Source organism: Trachinotus anak, unplaced genomic scaffold (genome assembly GCF_046630095.1).
Source record: "Trachinotus anak isolate AG129_WGS33_773 ecotype Australia unplaced genomic scaffold, CSIRO_AGI_Tana_v1 ptg000019l, whole genome shotgun sequence".
In the NCBI taxonomy this organism is placed as follows: Eukaryota; Metazoa; Chordata; class Actinopteri; order Carangiformes; family Carangidae; genus Trachinotus; species Trachinotus anak.
The window spans coordinates 16,356,847-16,375,804 of record NW_027273870.1 but is presented as its reverse complement, the minus strand read 5'-3'; the positions used below and the strand labels follow the sequence as shown (position 1 = coordinate 16,375,804).

At 40.3% G+C, this 18,958-nt stretch overlaps 1 protein-coding gene across 9 annotated transcripts in view; it reads right to left on the bottom strand.

The window, feature by feature from the left end:
- Positions 1–1,865: 1,865 nt before the first annotated feature.
- The window catches only part of klhl5 (kelch-like family member 5), a 50,870-nt gene continuing 33,777 nt past the window's right edge, over positions 1,866–18,958 (bottom strand). For 4 of the 9 annotated variants that reach the window (XM_071503116.1, XM_071503114.1, XM_071503117.1 and 1 more), the window contains 10 exons: positions 17,871–18,067; positions 15,984–16,196; positions 11,540–11,726; positions 11,095–11,319; positions 10,327–10,402; positions 9,709–9,795; positions 8,206–8,280; positions 7,691–7,828; positions 6,679–6,850; positions 1,866–4,367 (listed from right to left, as the gene is read on the bottom strand). In XM_071503116.1, the coding sequence (XP_071359217.1) occupies positions 4,290–4,367; positions 6,679–6,850; positions 7,691–7,828; positions 8,206–8,280; positions 9,709–9,795; positions 10,327–10,402; positions 11,095–11,319; positions 11,540–11,726; positions 15,984–16,196; positions 17,871–18,067 (1,448 nt within the window). In that variant the 3' untranslated portion in view covers positions 1,866–4,289. Of the gene's footprint in view, positions 4,368–6,678; positions 6,851–7,689; positions 7,829–7,924; positions 8,281–9,708; positions 9,796–10,326; positions 10,403–11,094; positions 11,320–11,539; positions 11,727–15,983; positions 16,197–17,870; positions 18,068–18,958 lie in introns of those variants that run through there. The other 5 variants (XR_011694273.1, XR_011694274.1, XR_011694275.1 and 2 more) reach the window with 5 other exon arrangements.

Sequence of the window (18,958 nt, the reverse complement as noted above, 5' to 3'; positions counted from 1 at the left end):
TGGGGAGGAAATCTTTATACTGACCTCAGCCAAGGAGGTTTTCAGCTGGACGATGTTAAAAGTACTGGAGGTAGAAGGATGGAGCATGGGCCACAGAAACACCATTTAAATTCTGGGGCAGATCTGGACTCTCTGACTGTCCTTGTAGTTATATCTGATCCTGTTTGGTCAGTCCCAAATTTGATAGGATATTTTGTCCTATTGTATTAAAGGACTAGATTTTCTTGATTATGGCAGTGCTGTGGGACATAACTCTTGTAAGATTCAGATAAGGATTGGTTAATTCCTGTAGGACTGCTGGCTATTCCTACAGGACAATCTAATTTTTTGATAAAGTGAATAAACAAGATCTAAACTTTCATGTAAATCTGTGTGCCACATCCTTTGATAAACTTTGATAAAGAAGTTCTGTTCTGTACAAACCATTAATTACTTATTGCTGCACAAATTTCAAAGAAAGCATATTGCAGGCATTGGTCGATCAACAAATCACTGTTACTAGTCTTTAATACTTCGTAACAATTCTAAAACAGTCCAACCTGGACAGTCTATCGCCCCAAGATGACAGGTTGTCCTGACTGTGTTGGACTGGACAGAGGTACAGGTGATAAAAGGTTTTGATTTTTAACTACACATGTCTGTGATGAGAATTACCATAACAACATTAATACTACTTGGCAAAACAAACTCACCACAAGGTACATAGATACATTTAGGAGCTTTTGATCATTTCACAAAATCTTCTTCAGCAGATGGAGTTTGTCCATTTGTCATTGAACTGTAGATATTCAAATTTAATCTGCTAAAGGAAGATTGTGTGAGATTTTAAAGACTACATGGAAATTACAGTGAGAGTACTTCAAATTCAAGTATTTCCAAGACTTTAAATCAACAGCTATTCTCAGATGACAGTGTTAATACAACAAAGTGGAATTATGTATTTTCTCTCAAAGGTGAGATATAGCCCTCAGAAAAATAAGACAAAACTCTTGAAAAGACGTTTTCCTTTTATTTTGCCTGAAGCTATAAGATTGAAAAAGAAAACAAATCATCTTATTCTATATGTATTCTGTATCATTGCCTTCCAGCTGTTCACTGAAGCAATATAATGTTTATACTGTGTGACATATTGAAACCCAAGACTCCATGACTCTCGTGGCGGCAGCATTCAGTCAAATGAGGAATATTCATAAAGTCCCATCTCCCCAAATATGTCGAGCTGCATTTGTTTGCAGGTTACTTCTACATTTAGATGTTGAGCATGTGGAGTCAGACAGTCCAGCACTTTCTGTGTCCCACTTGTTCCTGTCAAGCGTTAATGCACTCAGGTGCTGTTAAGGCGGCAAGACAAGGTCGCGGGTGTCATTTCTCAGTGCCACCGGGAGCTGGTTATGATTTAAACCTTCCTCTGCAATAAATAACAGAGTGAATACGTTGGCTACTGGCTGCTGTCCCGGGGTTAAAGTATCTGCAAATTACGAGCAGGCCTCTTCCTTACACACTTGTTTCAGTTGGTGAACACTCCAACCTGCTGCAGTGTCTCTGGCTCAGGCTGCAGCTTTTAAGTTAGAGCACCTACACTCAAAAGTAATGAGGATTCATATTAACCTCCAGGCCTAGGAAATGGATTCAGAACAGAAACCTTTGAGCTGCAATGGCCATAGCTAGGGCTGCTCTGATGGGGATGCTGTTAGAGATAAGAGCCGCATATAAACATACAAATTTACACAATAACGGCATTTTTAGTGAGTGTGACAAATGTAAATGGCTTGCAAAAACATCTGCTCCATAAACATGATTTAGCTGATATTGTTAAACTGTCGTGCATTAGCATTTAACACAGGGGAAAAAAACAGAAACAAAGGTTAAATCACATCTGGACTTTAATGTATAAAAGACCAATAACATCATTTTACAGCAGCATATATTGTACATACATAATTTATATTGTAAAAGAGGAGGTGAAACATTCTGGTACAAAAAGAGGAGATGAGCAGCTGTACCATTTCTCACCAACCCTCTATTTATTACACCTCTTCTTCATTTGAATTCATGGTACAAAAAGAAACACACCATTACACATGATATATTTAGTGGCCACTGTATAATATACAACATAACATACAGATTTTACATTTAATTATGTACATAATATACTTGAATATATACCTTGATTTGGAATGTCTTCACTTTTAACCTCTGACTGAAATCCAACTCTGACAACATCTACAGAGTGGAGGTGACACACTTCTTCTGCTGTGATCTTAAGAGAATTACTCTCTAAATAAACAGTGGGCAGGTCTGAAGGGGGGGGGAATAGAATAATGCAGCACTGCATTAGGCTTGAATAAACATCAGCTCAGCTGTGGGGGACTGCTAGCCTGCCCCGTCTCTGCTTTTTAGATGTCATGCCGGCAAATTTGGGAGGCTTTTCAATTTTCACTGACTCCTGGGGCACTTGGCTTTCAGCTGTGTGGTGAAAGTGTGTGTGTGTGTGTGTGTGTGTGTGTGTATGTCTGCATGTGTATGTGTGTGAAGTGCATCCTGGGGGCTACATTAGCTCTAGATCTGTCAGTTCAGACAGGATGCCTGCTTTGCCTCTCAGTGTCAGGAGTTAGCTTTCTGTACACTAGACACACACAGACAGACACAAACAGACACACACACACACACACACACACACACACACACACACACACACACACAAACTGAGCTTAATAGCCGACACAAATGACATGTACAGCATGAAGCTTCTGTCAGAATCTTTGTATTCTAGACATTTCTTGTCATGTAAGTTCACTTAAACAAGTCCACAAATATGAACACATGAGGTCGTTTCACAGGATTCATTTTCCACTCATGTCTCGTGCTTTGTCTGCAGTTGTGTCAAATCTAATAACACTTTGAACTCGACATCAAACAAAATTTCGGCACCGGCTGAATCAACATTATTAAATTCATGCTCTCATTATATTGTCTGTTGTTCATTTTGTCAGGGCATCCAATTCTGCTCTAAAATGTAGTGGTGCGTGTATTTGTTTGTGCTTGAGTGTGTGTGTGTGTGTGTGTCTGTGTGTGTGTGTGTGTGTGCAGTGATGAAATGGGAAAATGGGGATGAGGAGAAAGCAGCAGGGAATTGAAGATGTGGAGAGGGGAAGGGGGAAGATTCTCATTTGAGATAAAAATATACTCCCTGCAATCTCTGAACACCCAAACACATGTACACATACACACACACACACACACTGAAGAAACATCTACGGCAGAGACAAAGTAGGTAGCTGGCAGACAGAAAAGATCACCTGACCCTGTATATAATCAATCTGTAGATAGCTGACCATGTGCTCACTATTTTTAATCAAGACTATAAACCCAATAAGAAATTTTAATGGACCTCAATTATGTGAAAAAATGCAGAACCACAGTCAGAAAACCAAAATAAAAAGCAAAAAGTTGGATAATTAGTCAGTGTAGCTGGTAAAAAAGCTACAATAAGTCACATATCAGAGCATACTGTATGCTTCAGATGTAAGATGATGCAACATGGAAGACATACACACAGAACTATTACATAAACCATAATGATATGTTTTTGGCTCACAGTTCCTTACAGTATAGCTGTTTATAAGGTTGTGCTGATTATGTCAAAAGTCTTTCTTTTATCTGTCAGTGGGGAAGAGAGGGAAAGAAAAAGTAGGGGGGGCACTCGCCAACTGCAGCATAAAAATAATACAGAATATATTAAAATAGCATCAATACAGACAATCAGATACTGTTAGGAAAACCAAGAGCATAAAATGATGAGACATTGCAACATGTTCTCTGTCTCTTTCACCTTTCTGTCAGCAGGACTGAAAGCTGAAAGCAACCACGTAGGTTTGTGTGTGTGTGTGTGTGTGTGTGTGTGTGTGTCCAACCTTGTCTACAGGAGCAAAATAATAGGCAAGGAAAAAAAAGCTGTGAGACAGCTGTTCTGCCATACTCAGATAAACACTGCAGATTCCTCTTCAATGTGGGTGTCATTGGCAGTTCACTTCTTTGGCAGAAGTTACCAGGATGTTCAAATATGAAACCACGACTTAACCCTAACCTCAACCAAAACAGTAAAATGAATGATTGGCAGTCTTTAAGGAGAGAAAAGCTTGACCTTGTCGAAGTGTAAAACCTGAAGAGTGTCAGCCTCTTTTTCCCCCCTGCTGTAGCCCGATGGATCTCTTGGTGTAAGTCACCATGTAAGTGGTGACAAAGAGGAGGGACTCTGAGCCACATCAGGCGCAGTCCACCAAATATCAACTGTTTGTGTTTGTGTTTCCAAGTCTGATGGCCACCACACATGCTCCTGCCCTGCCCAGACACAGAGGTGCTACCTGAAAGAAGAAAAAAGATAACAAAAGAGTGTCAGTCGAAGCTGGATATTACCAGGGCTACGGAAAACTGTCTAAACCTATTAACTAATGCTTCTTCTTGCACTGAAGGATTATATTGAAGATAGGAAACTTCTACAATATTTGTGGTAATGATATCTCTTTAAATTACTGTCAATTATAATTAGTGCTCGTCTTGCCTCTGAAAACAAACAAAAAAAAAAACGGAATTTTAATGTCATCTTGGACAACCTAAGTCTCGTCAAATCAATTCCAATGTCTGCTTTCCACCGCCTGAAAAACATAGCTCAGAGGATTTCCATCCAGGCAGAATTAAGAGAAACTAACTCATGCTTTCATTTCTAGTAGGTTACTGTGACAGTCTCTCAGCTGCTGCTAAAGAACAAAGACCAAGAAAAGTGAACACACCACACCAGTTCTCAGGTCTCTTCACTGTCTACCAGTGTGTCACAAAACAGAGTTTAAATTGCTATATTGAAATATTGTTGTTGTGTTAAATTGTTATTATGTTTTAAATGCATTATGTGAAGCACAGTGAATTGTCTTTGTGTATGAGATGTGCCATACAAATAAGTGTGCCTTGCCTCATTGCCTGAAAAATTGCCATTTTGGAAATACAATACTATGAAGGAGCATGTCGATATTCTGACAGCTGGAGGTTATTGTAGTTTGTCCTGCTAATTTGGGTCAATTACCAACAGTCAGCAGCTGCAGCAGAGGTGGTTGTGACACAGCTTGTGGAGGAAATGTGGCAAAATGAAGCAATTTGATACTAGCAGCACCGCAGCCTGAAAATGTAGGCGCTAAACCAAAATGCTGCTAATATAATGAACGGGACCTCGTGATAGTTTTTACTTTGGTTCAAGTGACTCAATGTGGGTTCAGTGTGTAATTTTATAGAGTAGTGTAAACTAACGGCAACCTGTGCCACACAGACTGTCAGAACTACAACAACAGAAGAGAGTGGTGGAGGAGATCAGCAAGGTGAACCTGAAGGCAACTGAGGCCTCCTAACGAATTGCACCAGACACTGTATGTATGGTTTTATAGTAGTAGTGTAGTAGTATGGCAGCAGTATGGTGTGATAGGGAGGGGTATGAGAGGGAAGGGGTTGCTGAGGTGAGGGATGAGGACCCCAAAACTTTGGAAATATCTGATCTATGCCAGTGGCTCCCAGCCTCTTTGGCTTGTGGACCCCTAAAACAAAACTGTCTAGTTGTGACCCCTCATCACAAGGCTGCTAATGTTCAGAAAGTGTAGCAGAAATATGTTACTCCTGCTTTGCATCATTTTGTGACCCCTCAGATTTATCTTGCCACCTCTTGGAGGGGGTTGAGAATCATGCCCTGTAAGACTTAATTATGTGTAATCTTGTCAAATTGACAACATTGTGAATCAGTTCACAGATACCAATGTGAACCAAAATGTAATTCATAGAAGAGGTACTGAATTCTTTTTGCTCTAAGTGAAGCGTGTCTCGTGTCTTGTGAGGTTGTAAGCCCTGTTTTGTTTTGTAGCCACGGCTTCTACACAGACCGTTCGAGCTGTCAGCCACCTAATTTTAAACATAAAGTCACCACCCATGTTGTGTCTCGGAAACAAAAAAAGATTGACAGATTTGTGCTAAAGCAAGCAGGCGGAGTGATGCCACTTAGACAGCATAGACAACATATCTGTTTGTTTGTTTGTTTCAGTTTTTGACAATGAACAAAGGACACATTTAATGGTCTCAACATGTCCCTTCACATCTCAGTTTGTCCTCATCCCTCTGTGCAAGTTTGAACATTCTCTGTATTCTGTATCCGCCCACCTACACCCCTCTTGTTCTCAGCATGGTGCATTTCTGTGAAATGGCAGATTTCCAGCGACTCTGGTTGGAAATCCTCTGAGGCTATGCAGGAGATGGGGTATAATCTGAAGTGTGATAGACTTCAGCTGAATGAGATGAAGATTTGAAACAGTCCCCTCTATCTCCTACTGCTGCAGCAACAAGGACAATATTTGCATGAGGAAAACACACATTTACATAACAATGAAAACATGCAAGGTCAAACTGTGACTGTGTGTTTATAGAACAATTTTATTACCGTACATCATGATTTATTTATTAATAATATGTATTATTTGTTTATACTAAACTAAAGTATGAGTGTTCATATGAGTGCATACATTTAAATCCGTTATACCATATATAATCTGCAGGTGTGTGTGAACTATATATAAAGCTTATAAAGCTACACATACACATATGTGTGTGTCTGTGTGTGCTATTGCACATTGTTTTAGTGTTTACCTGTGTCCACTCATTTGTCTGAGGGTCATAAGCTTCTACAGTATTGAGATACACCTGACCGTCATAACCGCCCACAGCATAGAGACGGTCGCCAAGGAGACAAACACCAACGGCATCTCTGCTGATGCTCATAGGGGCTACTGCCGTCCACACATCTGTTTGAGGGTCATACCTGTACACAAACACCATACACACAAACATTTACACATTATGTGATTAATTCAAATTAATCCTGTTTATTCTTCTTCATGGCAAACAACATCTGGGCGCAGTAACCAGGGTGCTGGATGCATGGACTGTTTGTCAGGATAGTAGTCAATAGTTGACCCACATAACTCCCTCAAAAACAGCAAACCATTCTCTGTTTGAGTACTAGTTAAACACACAACATACAGCATGTTAATAAGCCAGCTTTAGAGGTAGAAGTTGGTGCATTTTTGGACTTAGCTAGTTGTTTCCATTCTTAATGCTAAGCTAAGGTAACCATGTCCTGACTCCAGCTCAGCACTTAACAAACTTACAGTGTGGTATTGATCTTCTTATCCAACTCTCGGCAAGAAAGCGAGTAAGCATATTTTACAAAGTGCTGAACTATTCTTTTGAACTTTGGTGACCCCCAAGTGGTAATGTCAAAAATGACTGTGGCAAACAGCAACATTCGCTGCTAACCCCCCTACCCACAGGTTTAAAAGCATTGTATAGACTGCACCAGTTTTTACCATGCTTGACGAACTTTTATACAAATAAACTCTTCTTTAATCATTAGAAGGTCATAATCTAATCACTCAGATTTTATACATAGGGACTTTGAAAACAGAAACAGCCATCACATAAAAGACATATTAACATATTAACTGACCGAATCACACAAAAATCCTATGTATATTTTTACATCACACAGTAAATTGTGCGCTGTGAATTTCACATTTTAAACAACAATATGTATGATACATCTGTTACACCTCCTTCATCAAATGGCAATAAACACATACACACATAAATGTTGACTCACCTCTCCACACAGTCACTTAACCGAGATGCCAGGGATGAGGCCGGAGCATCATGTCCTCCAATGGCGTACAAGAAGCCATGCCATGTGGCCACACCCACACCTCCACGTCTTTTAGCCATAGGAGCACAACCACTCCACCTGTAGATGGAGGTTGGTACCATCAGAAAAGAGAAGAGAATTTTCACACTGAGTCCAACGACAAGAAAACCTGACAAATAAGCCAACTCAAAATACCCCAAAATTAGCTTCTATTTTCTTGAAGGAGATTATTTTCCAGGACCCAGTGAGAACCTCCTCCCAGCTGCTGCAGTGGAGACTATAATGAGTGCACTTGATAAACAGGAGTTGTTTGAATGTGGTCTTTTCTAATGTCCCGTGAGGGTTAGCTGTCTCCTTTGATCTGTGGGTAAATAACCTTAAAAGCACAGAGGTGCTTCACAAGAAAGAACAGCAGACAGGAAATAAAGCAGGAGACAGCAATTAATTCTGGTCAAATGAAGTCCCTTGTCTCCGACCTGTTGGTGTGGGGGTCGAAACACTCCACTGAACGCAGGCAGGATGAGCCATCACGACCCCCTACTGCATACAACCTGAGGAAGACAGAAGACAGTGTTATCTCTATGGACACACACACACACACACACACACACACACACACACACACACACACACACACACACACACAAAAACACCTGCCACACAAGACACCACACACATTTCTGGAGTCCCTTTTCAATTTAGTGACACTTACACAGATGGAACAAAGATGTGTTTGTGTGCGGATATGTGTGTGTGTGTGTGTGTGTGTGTGTGTGTGTTGTCCAGGTTTTTGGGGGACAAAGTGTGGTGAGCAAAATCAATCAGCCAACACGCTTGGGGCATCACAACCCCAAGCAGTCACTCAGTGTGTGTGTGTGTGTGTGTGTGTGTGTGTGTACACGCATCCATGGATATGGAGTTAGGAGGGTGAAGACAGAACCAGTCGAGCAAGTAATGAGCTCCATCAGGCAAAGCACCCAGAGAATACACAACACATACATGCACACCCACAAACACACACAGCCACGCACACACATGACTGTTGGGCATGGATAACACAAACCAGGTTTTTCTGTATTAATTAGCATCTATAAAGCATTTGCTCTGCAGTGTCTCTCTAAGGCACCAAAATGATAAAAACAACGGTTCTATATTACGATTTTAATAACTTCTACTGTCAGCTGCAAGAGAATTCTGGGGCAAATAAGGAGATTCAAAATCCCACTATTAATACACACAGTAAGCCATTTATTAGGTACACCAAACTAAAGCTAATGTAGTCCTGCAATAAATGCTCCTTCGTCAAGCTTATACTATTTAGTATTATTGAAATTGTTTTAGAGAGGTGTTGATTTCACTGTATAACTGTGGATGTTGCAGGTTTTAGTGCTGTTCAGCAGTATTACTGCATCATACAAAGAGGTGTCTATAATCTAGCCAACCTCCTTTGATATTGGACAGACAAAATATTTTAAACACCTGATAGTATACTGCAGTACAAGTCAACATTCATCTTAAACAATTTCAGGACAAACTGAACATAATAATCTTCATGAAGGGAGGATTTAATATGAGACTGCTGCACTAAACTGCATTAGTTTAAGTTATATGCACTGGATTTTGCCAAATGATTTGCTATGGGCAATGTACTATAGACTCAAGGTTGCACAGAATCTATATTGGTACAGTTATACAGTAAAATTATGCTTTGTCTTGAGTCTAAGAACAGTGAATGTTATGTGATTTCTGGTAAAATATATCTGTAACATTAATTTGATCAATTAATTTGGAAGATGCTTTTGTCCAGAGCGGCTCATGGTAAATGGATTCAGCATCCATAGGAACAGGAGCAAGACGTCATAAAAACACTAAAGGGTGCATTTTCGGTGCCACAGGCCATGCACCAATATTTAATCTTTAACTTGGATGTAGTGTAGATTTATGAAACTATATGTGTGTAAATATGTGTGCTCACTTACTTGCCATTGAGTACAGCTACTCCCACAGTGCTTCTGGGTGTAGCCATACTTGCAACAAAGCTCCACTGCCGGGCTTGGGGGTCCCACCTAGTAGACGGGGTATAAAACAATTTTTCAATCTTGCTGTGGAGTAGAACTGCAACAATTAGCCTAGTAATCAATAAGTAAATCAACAGCAACTATTTTGATAATTGATTAATTTTTCTGGGTAAATATTTAAGAAAGAAAATGCCAAATGTATCTGGATCCAGCTTCTCAAATATGAATATTTTTTAGTTTCCTTAGTTTACTGCAAATGTAAACTGAATATCTTGGATCTTTTGTCTGTTGGTCGGACCACCTTGGACTCTGGGAAACTGGGACAAGCATTTTCAGTATTTTCTGTCATTATATAAACTAACTGATTAATTGAGAAAGGCAATGACAGATTAATCAATAATAAAAATAATCATTAGTTTAAGCCCTGTTATTGAGCATGGCTAACCTGAACCGCTACAGATTTTCCAATAAATAGTGAAACACACTATGCAGTGCAGTTCAGAGGTTGCATTTTCTCAGCTACACCATTTAATAAAAATGGTGTCCCTGTGTCTGCAGCTGCATGAAATATCTTCTCACCTTTCCACTGTGCTGAGGTAGCTCCAGCCGTCATGTCCTCCTACGGCGTACATGGGCCCCTCCAGGACAGCTACACCTGCAATATGCAACCGCATGTGCATGATTAAGTCATGGCAGCTTACTAAAACAATATCAGCTTGGACATGCTTAGGATAAGGGGTGTGGGTTTTTATTGTGTGTGCAGCCACACCCCAGGAATTAAGCGTGCAGAGTTAGCAGCATGTTGACACTTCCATACTCAAGGGATTTATTTGCCAGAACATCTGTGCTGCCAGATGTGTGTTTGAATCCCTGCCTCCCTACACACTCATGCACACATTTATTTAAAACCAGCACAGCACGCCTTGTCAAATGTTGTCATTGCAATAGAAGGCTTGCACAATGAGTGGGCAGACTGTCCTTCATACAAGATACACAGGTTAAATCCACTCTGCTGAAGTGTCCTTGAGCATGACATTGAATCACTTATCATCTGCTGGTGAGGTGCTGTTCTGTTGCTGAAAATTACATCTAAACTCTTTGTGAAGAAAACATTTTTCAGCAAGAATCAATAAAATATCACAAATACTCAAGTAGGTGAGTATTTGTCTCCAAAATTGATGATGACATGCTCTAAATTCAAATACCTTAATTAATCCTCTAACAAATAACTTCCCTATTACCAGCCAGTATTGAAACTAAAGACTAATTGAATAAATTTGGGGCTGACCTTTCCAAACCAATTTTACTTTGTATGTAAATCACATTTGTTCTAACCAAGGTGCTCACCTAAGCCATGCCTGTGTGTGGACATGGGAGGCATGACACTCCAGGTTTTGCTGTGCGGGTTGTAACACTCCACAGTGTTGAGGGTCTTGAGTCCATCTCGTCCTCCCACCACATACAGACGGCCGTCGAGGACGGCTACACCAAACTGTAGTCTCCGTCCACTCATGGTGGCTACCTGCCTCCATGTGTCCCGACGCAGACAGTACTGCTCAATACTGGTAGCACCTGGAAAACATATAAACACGTAAAACGAGGGGGATTATACTGCTCTCTAATTTACAGGTGGAGATTCAACTATATGGTAAATCTGGAGGCTGGTTTAATTGTGTGTTGAAATCACACCTCAATAGACCTTCATGAAAAGGGACTTTTTTTATTAGACTGCATTAGGTTTAGCTAGGTGTACCTAATAAACTGGATATGTAGTGTTGAGTGACTGTTCTACCTTTTGTGGCGTCCATGCCACCCACAGCGAACATGGCCCCTACGGTAGCTTTGCGAGGACGGGTGCGAGGGCTCTGCAGCAGGGGCCGGCGCTGGGGCAAGAGGTGGTACTTCATCCCCTCCATCAGCAGCCGCTGGCACTCCACACTGTCCCGGAGCAGAGGGTTGGACTCTAGGTCTGCCAGGAACTAAACACACACATATATAAGAAACATGCACATGAACAGGGACACGTGACAACTGCTGTCAACGAGCAGCTGAAACAAATGCAGGGTACGTGTACAGCAGGTGTAGGCCAGTGTGGGTTACGACATTATCACTGATTGTGGAGGTCTGAGGGTCGAAGGAAAGCTGTTCTCTCATAGATTGAGAGATTAGATCAGATCAGATTAGCAGCCATTAGTGTTCACACACACACACACACACACACACACACACACACACACACACACACACACACACACACACACACAGCACGTGCACACGGATCATCTGACACACTAGAAAACTAATCAAACCTGAACATCTCATCAGTTTTCTAGTCCATACCCTCTAACCTCATCTATGAGCACATACACAAACACTCACACATACAAACACACATATACATAGCAATAGCTATAAAGCTCTTTAATCCACCATGGGCATTATTCCTTAAAATATATCCACAGGAAATCAGTGCCTGTGAGAGAGGCAGGGTGGTGACAAGCAAGTTTTCCCTGAAGGCAGAAAGGCAAGAATTGCATGATTTACATTTAGATAGGTGTGTGTTTGTGAGTGTTTGCGTACAATAGATGAAAAGCAGAGGTTCCAGAGAGACCTGATTTCCTTTTTTTTTTTTTTTTTTTTTAATAAAAGTCATTTGAAGTTTCCCAACTGTGTCTACACCTGCATCTATGTGTGTGATGTAGTCAGTGGGAATGTTCAGAAATGGCTTCTAAGATTTAGTCACAGAGGACGAGTATCATAAAGGAGATATGACAAAAAAAAGAAAGAAGCTATTGTAAAAAGTTATTTTTATACTCTAATTTCTATCTGTGCTGTCCCCTATAATTCCCATCCCACCACAAAAAAGAAAGATTTGGCCCAAATAATTCAACTTGGTCACTGAATGTAAAATCAATTTTCTCAGCCAGACGTGGAGAGCGTAAAGCAAGCATGCTAAATGGATAAGCAGCTTACACACCAGGGTGAGCCCACACTTTCATTGCGTACAATCACTGAGGGACAAATTAGGGTGAACCCTATTTCAGCATTCATTTGTGTGTGTGTGTGTGTGTGTGTGTGAGCGATAAAGACGGACAGAGATAGAAAATTGTGTTTGTCCTCTCCTGTGCTATTTATCCATCACGCTGTGATGATTGAATGTGGAGGGTGAGATAAGACCGAGTCCTGCAGGCGTCTCATCCTCTTCTCTCCGTCCTCTCTTTAGCTCACAGGGGATGGTGGGACAGTTGTGTTACCTACTCTGTTTCAGCTTACACTTGACACAAGAGGCAGAAATGGTTCTTGTCCACTTATAACATACACCCACTGCCATGCACATAGAAACATACCTTACTCCCCTCCCATTTCCCTTACAAGACATGCTCTTACTAGCATCTCTCCCTCTAGACTTTGCATCCTCCACTACACACACACATAACACAATAGAGCTGAAAATATCAGTCAATTAATCAGTAAACTGATCTGAAAAAAATGTGCATCTGCAAATATTTTGAAAATCACTTTTAAGTCATTTTAGATGCAATGTCTCTTGGCTGGTCAACCACTGTGCTCCAGACTGAAACAAATACTGAAACAAATTATCTAAAAATAGTCACAATCACCAGAGGATGAATCCTCATGACTTTCCTCTAACACCACCATGAGACTTATGTTTGTAGTTTGGAGTGAAATATCTTGGCAAATTTGGCACACACATTCATGGTACTCAGAGAATGAAGCCTAATAACAACCGTAATATCAGTTTTTGGGTTTTTTTTTTTATTTGTCCAATTCTTTCCTATCAGGCTCAGCTGAGTTTAGTGCTAATTACCAAATGTCAGCATTCTAACATGCAAAACTAAAATAATTAAAATGATGACTGTTGTACATGAACATTATACCAGCTAAAATGGGCACATTAGCATTGTCATTGTAAGGAGTGAGCAAGCATTTGAAAAAAAAGTACTTTAAAAATTTTTTGTCTTAAACTTGTTTCATTCTTGAATCAACTTTTTCTGTCAGTTTTTCTGCAAACGAGTGTGACATTATAATTGCCTAGAGAGAGACTGTCCGAAAACGTGCTGTTATTCAAGCGATTATTGTGTTTTGTTACTCTCCATGATGCCCAGCTTTGCACTGCCTGTAAGTGTGGCTGACGGGAAAAACTACAAACACACTGGATTTCTGGTGCGGTTGGACATGGACAACATGTCGCACAAACTAGCTCTTTTGTAGCAAAATTCTGCCCTCACAACGCTGTTTATATACATAGATTGGTGCCCATTGTCCAAATTGCGGATGCTCTTCCAAGAAGATCAGACCAAGTGTGTGTGTCTGTGTTTCTCTGTGTGTAAGACAGTGGTAATGGGTAGCAGGGATTAGAGGTATTAATCTGGTGAATTGACATCCATTTGATGAGTAATCACAAAGTGCCCCAGATAGAGAACTGACTAATTGGTTGATGAATATTGATTGGTTGTCTGTGTGAGGTTTAGACGTCAGTTTATTGGCATGTCACAGCTCATGAGGTTACTGAATGTTAATTCATTTGTCAGTTAAGCATTGTGGCTGCTGCTGGAGGTGGGGTGGGGGGGGATGATACATTGTTAAAAGATGGATAAACCCTTAGCTCTGGATCTTTTGCTTTTGCTCTCTCTCTCTCCTCTGTTGCTCTTCCGCTGCTGTTCCTCTCTGCCATCCATCTTCTTCCTGATTACATGTAACAGCTACTTGTGATTTCAGCTGACCAGGGAAAAGTCATATATCTGAGGTGTTCATGCTGCATAGAGCAAAAACAGGATGTATAGATGTAGGCAGAGAAGATGGAAAGAGCAAGGAAGGGGCCACAAAGTGAGCTTTATCTCTAAACTTTCGTTATATATAGTGAGGAAAATGACTGATGAGGGAGATGAAGAGAACAGATAATTTAGCTGCAGTTAAGAGACATATCACACTTAATTAAGGTTTAAAATGTGTGCATGAATGTGCGTTTGTGTGTGTGTATGTATCTAAAGCCTGAGGCAGTAACTGCAGTTCTCCCTAGCATATGAACTTCTCTGCATCACATTACCAGTCAGATACTCTGCTTCACTTGCTAGAAAGAGGAGAGAGAGGAGAAGGAAGAGCGTGGAGATACATGCACACACACACACACACTCAGATACACACATGCACACACAGACACACACAGAACAAACACAAGCACACACCTGACAGAGTAATGGTTGTGATCTACAGTTAGCGTAATGGCTATAGTCTCTCTAATTGCCTAAAGAGGATAGTGAGACGGAGGATAGTGAGACAGATTGGAGCCAGGAAGAGGGAGAGAAGAGGAGCGAGGGGGAGAGAGAGAGTACAAGACAAATTTGAAAATGGAAACCAGCCAGCAGATCATCGGGAGGAAAACTGACACAAACTCTTGATTCGTACTTTGCTGCGACAGATGTGAGAACATGAGCAACTCTGACAAAGCTCCAACATCAGTTAGTGTATGTGGTATCGTTCTAGTTTCAAAATGTGTTGATTGATGCCACACACAAGAAAAATGGACGACGCCCTCATGAGCACAGTATATACATAAATAATGTACACTTGCAAATGTAATTAATCTCTTCAATGTTTGCTTCTAAGCAATGTATACATTCATTATTACCAATTAATGAGAGTAGCTGATAATGTAGTGACAAATAAAACAGCACACAATCTTTTTAGATTATACATAAATTTTGATATTATAGTTATTCATTAATGTATTTATCACCAATTTCACAAATTGTTTTTAATCTTATAGCCTTGGAATGTTTTCAGATTTTTGCTTCACAGTTTCTTTTTCTCTCTATTTACTGTGTGTATATCAGCTAGTCTTGGTGATGAGCTGCCGATTTCTATTTGCTCTTACATGGATAAATAAAGTTACATTGAATTGAAGTTTCAGAAGTTATTACTATCTTCTCATTATCAATAAAGATGCCTTGGAGCAAAACAGGTAATTAACTAACAATCCAGTTACAGTACTGACAGTGGTGATGTTTGTTTGTCAATGTCATTTTAAAACTCAATGTTTCAAATCCTGTCCTCTTGTTGCCTGCATAAAAATGAGTTTACAGATTATAAATTTGAGAAAAAGAGAGAGATCAGATAGATCCACTGAGTTCAGATTTCATTATCAGAAGATTAAAAGGTGATTATTAAATAATTATTAAAAAAGCTATAATATGTTACGTGACAACAGTTCTCACCTGTGGCTGCAGCAGTGGCAGTCGGATGTGAGCCAGCAGCAAAGGCAGGTGGCGTTGCCTGTTGGCAACGTCATGACGAACCCATGTTAGCAAAGAGGTTACTACGGTTTCCTCGTCGGGCACGTTGATGTCATCAGAAGTGAGCAGCCTCTCCATCTCCTCCACTGGGAGCAGCAAGAACTCCTGACCTCCCACCACCTCTAAAAAGTGATCCTGGTGGACAGAGAGAGAGTAAAACAGAGCAATGGATGAAATCACTGTGAGAGTAGAGAAGTAAAGACAGATTCGTTTTTTTAAAGTAAGAATGGATGAATAATGTATTGCACAAGAAATAGGGGAATGAGAAATGGAAAAAAAACAATAGGGAGGTTTGGAGTGGAGAAGGAGATCAAGGGTTGGAGGGAGGCAAGGAAAGGGGAAAAAGAAGGGAAATGAGGGCTTGAGAAAGGTCAGAGAGATGGATTAGAAAAGCTGGAGAAAAAAAGGGTGAGATGAGTCAAATGATATAATATGGGGGGGTTGAGAAGTAGAGAGAAAAACTGAAACTAACAATCATTTTCATTATTGTTATTATTATCTCCTTTAATCATTTAATTGTTTGGCCTTTAAAATAATCAAAAAATAACAACCATTCTTAAAGCCTAGCCTTGTCCTAAAGCACAAGGCGACATCTTCAAAGTGCTGTTTTTGTCTGACAAATAGTCTAAAACCCAAGGAGACATACCTAACAATCACAAAAGACAGTCCTCACAATTAAGAAGAAGGGTCTTGTGTATTTTTTGTTTGGAAAATGTCTTGGAAATTGTTGCAGGTTAATTTTTTTGTCAGTTTCTGCTCTAGTAAGTGAATTTGGATAGAATACAGGGGTAGAAACAAAAATTAGATACTTCATTGTATAGGCCAGCACAGAAACACCAGTTGTGGTACATGCCCACAGTGATAGCCCACATTATGTTTAGTAATTGTGTGTAACTGTGTAAACAATGACAATAAGGAAGGCAGTGACAATGGTAATGATGGTTGTTGTCGTTGTTCTGTAACTGTATAGTTTCCCATAGCTATGACTGGCATTATTTCTCATTTGTGTGTGTCTGTTCATTTATTTTGTGGGAAGTATTGTTTATGGGAAAGTTAGAAAAGGGGAATAAAAACATGTACATGTAACTTGCTTCCCACATAAACAAAACCTTTAAAATAAAGAGAATTGAAAACACTCTAGACTTCTCTCTACCAAGTCAGTCTTTTGTGTAGCTCTGTAATAATCCTGAGTTTTTGTGTGTGTGGGAAAATGTGCGCGCAAATGAGTTACAGACACAGGCAGACAGTCACACCCAGATAAAGGCACCTCAACGACATAATTACCCCAGATTAAAGTTGAACAATAATCCACTTAGTGAGAGAGAAAGAGAGGAGCAGTGATGCTGACAGACACATGCACACAGAGGGAGGCTGGGTGAAGTGAAAGGCATGTAAAGACAGGAGAGAGCAAGAAAAGAAAAATAATAATCAAGTCGAAGGAGCTATTTCATCGTCACCATGGCAACCCTTTGCTGAAAACAGCTATCGTGGCGGTAATGGTGTGTGATGCGTTGTGAACAAGGAACCAATTTGTTACCAAAAATAACATCAAGGCTGGAAAATGACCAAAATCTGACTGGGGAAAGCTGTATAGAGGTAGAGAGAAATAGTTGTGAAAGGGAAAGGTGAAAAAAAAACAAATATTATTATTACATTTAGCTCTTAGACCCTAAATATCACCTATACTCTACCTGTATCTACAGTACATCATTTTCAGATCTATATTTCCCCATACTACTGTTTCATTCATTTTCTTGTGCTGGCTCTACAAGCACTGGAGGTATAGCTATAAACCGCCCATGTACCTACCATGGTATAGGCGTGGGCGGCCCTCTGCAGGTCATGGCAGCCCTGAGCGTCGGCGTAGGAGCGGATGCCCAGACAGTTGGAGGGGTGGAGCTGCTTCATGAGGAAGGAGCAGCAGGCCTGAACCACAGACGACAGCTGCAGCAGGCAAGAGGCTGACAGCAGAGACTCAATGGTGTCCTCCCTCAACTCGAGACGGCCTGGACAAGATAGAGAGAGAGAGAGAGAGAGAGAGAGAGAGAGAGGGAGAGAGAGAGAGAGAGAGAGAGAGAGAGAGAGAGAGAGAGAGAGAGAGAGAGAGAGGGGATGGGAGGGAAGATAAAGATTAAGAAAAAACAAGATATCACAAATGGTCTAAGATTCATTTTTTTAAGATCACCAGTAACAATGTCTTCAATTCATGCAAATGGTCACAAAAATCCATACATTTTACACAACTGAGACCAAAACTCAGCTACATCTCAGTCAGTGTTTTTTTTTAATTCAACAACAAAGTCACTGATAATTTTCTTTTCATCAAAAAAAATCCTATGAAAAGACCAAAACCAATAATGTGTTAGTCAGTTTCTCAATACTTTCAGCCTTTCTACCCTGTTTGTTGCACTGAGCCCCAGGCTAATTAATTCCCAGTGAGGATGAAAATCTTTAAAAATGACTCACAAATATATAGTTTCATTTTTCAAAAGGCAGGGCAAACATTACTCAAACAGGATTAATTTCTTGGCGACTAGTTTCAGCAGTGGATTTATGCACATTTGGTGACCTAAGTGACTATTTACTTAGGTCACCGTCCTGCTGCAGGACGTTGTGTGGGGAATCAGCTACAGTGCTACACTGCCCATGTTCTTAGTAATGACAGAACATATCACCCAGGTCCATGGCACAGAGGACTGATCTGTATCAGGGTTTGGCTATACAGTACTTTGTTGTTTTTTGTCCTTTCTTGAGATTTGCTAACAATTAGAAATATCAATGTCTTGTTAAATCCAAAATCTTGTAAATGAATAAACATTATACATCTCAGTGCATAATGGCTGTTACTTCTGAAGTAAAGTACAACAACTAGCACTGACAGACTACTTATATCACAA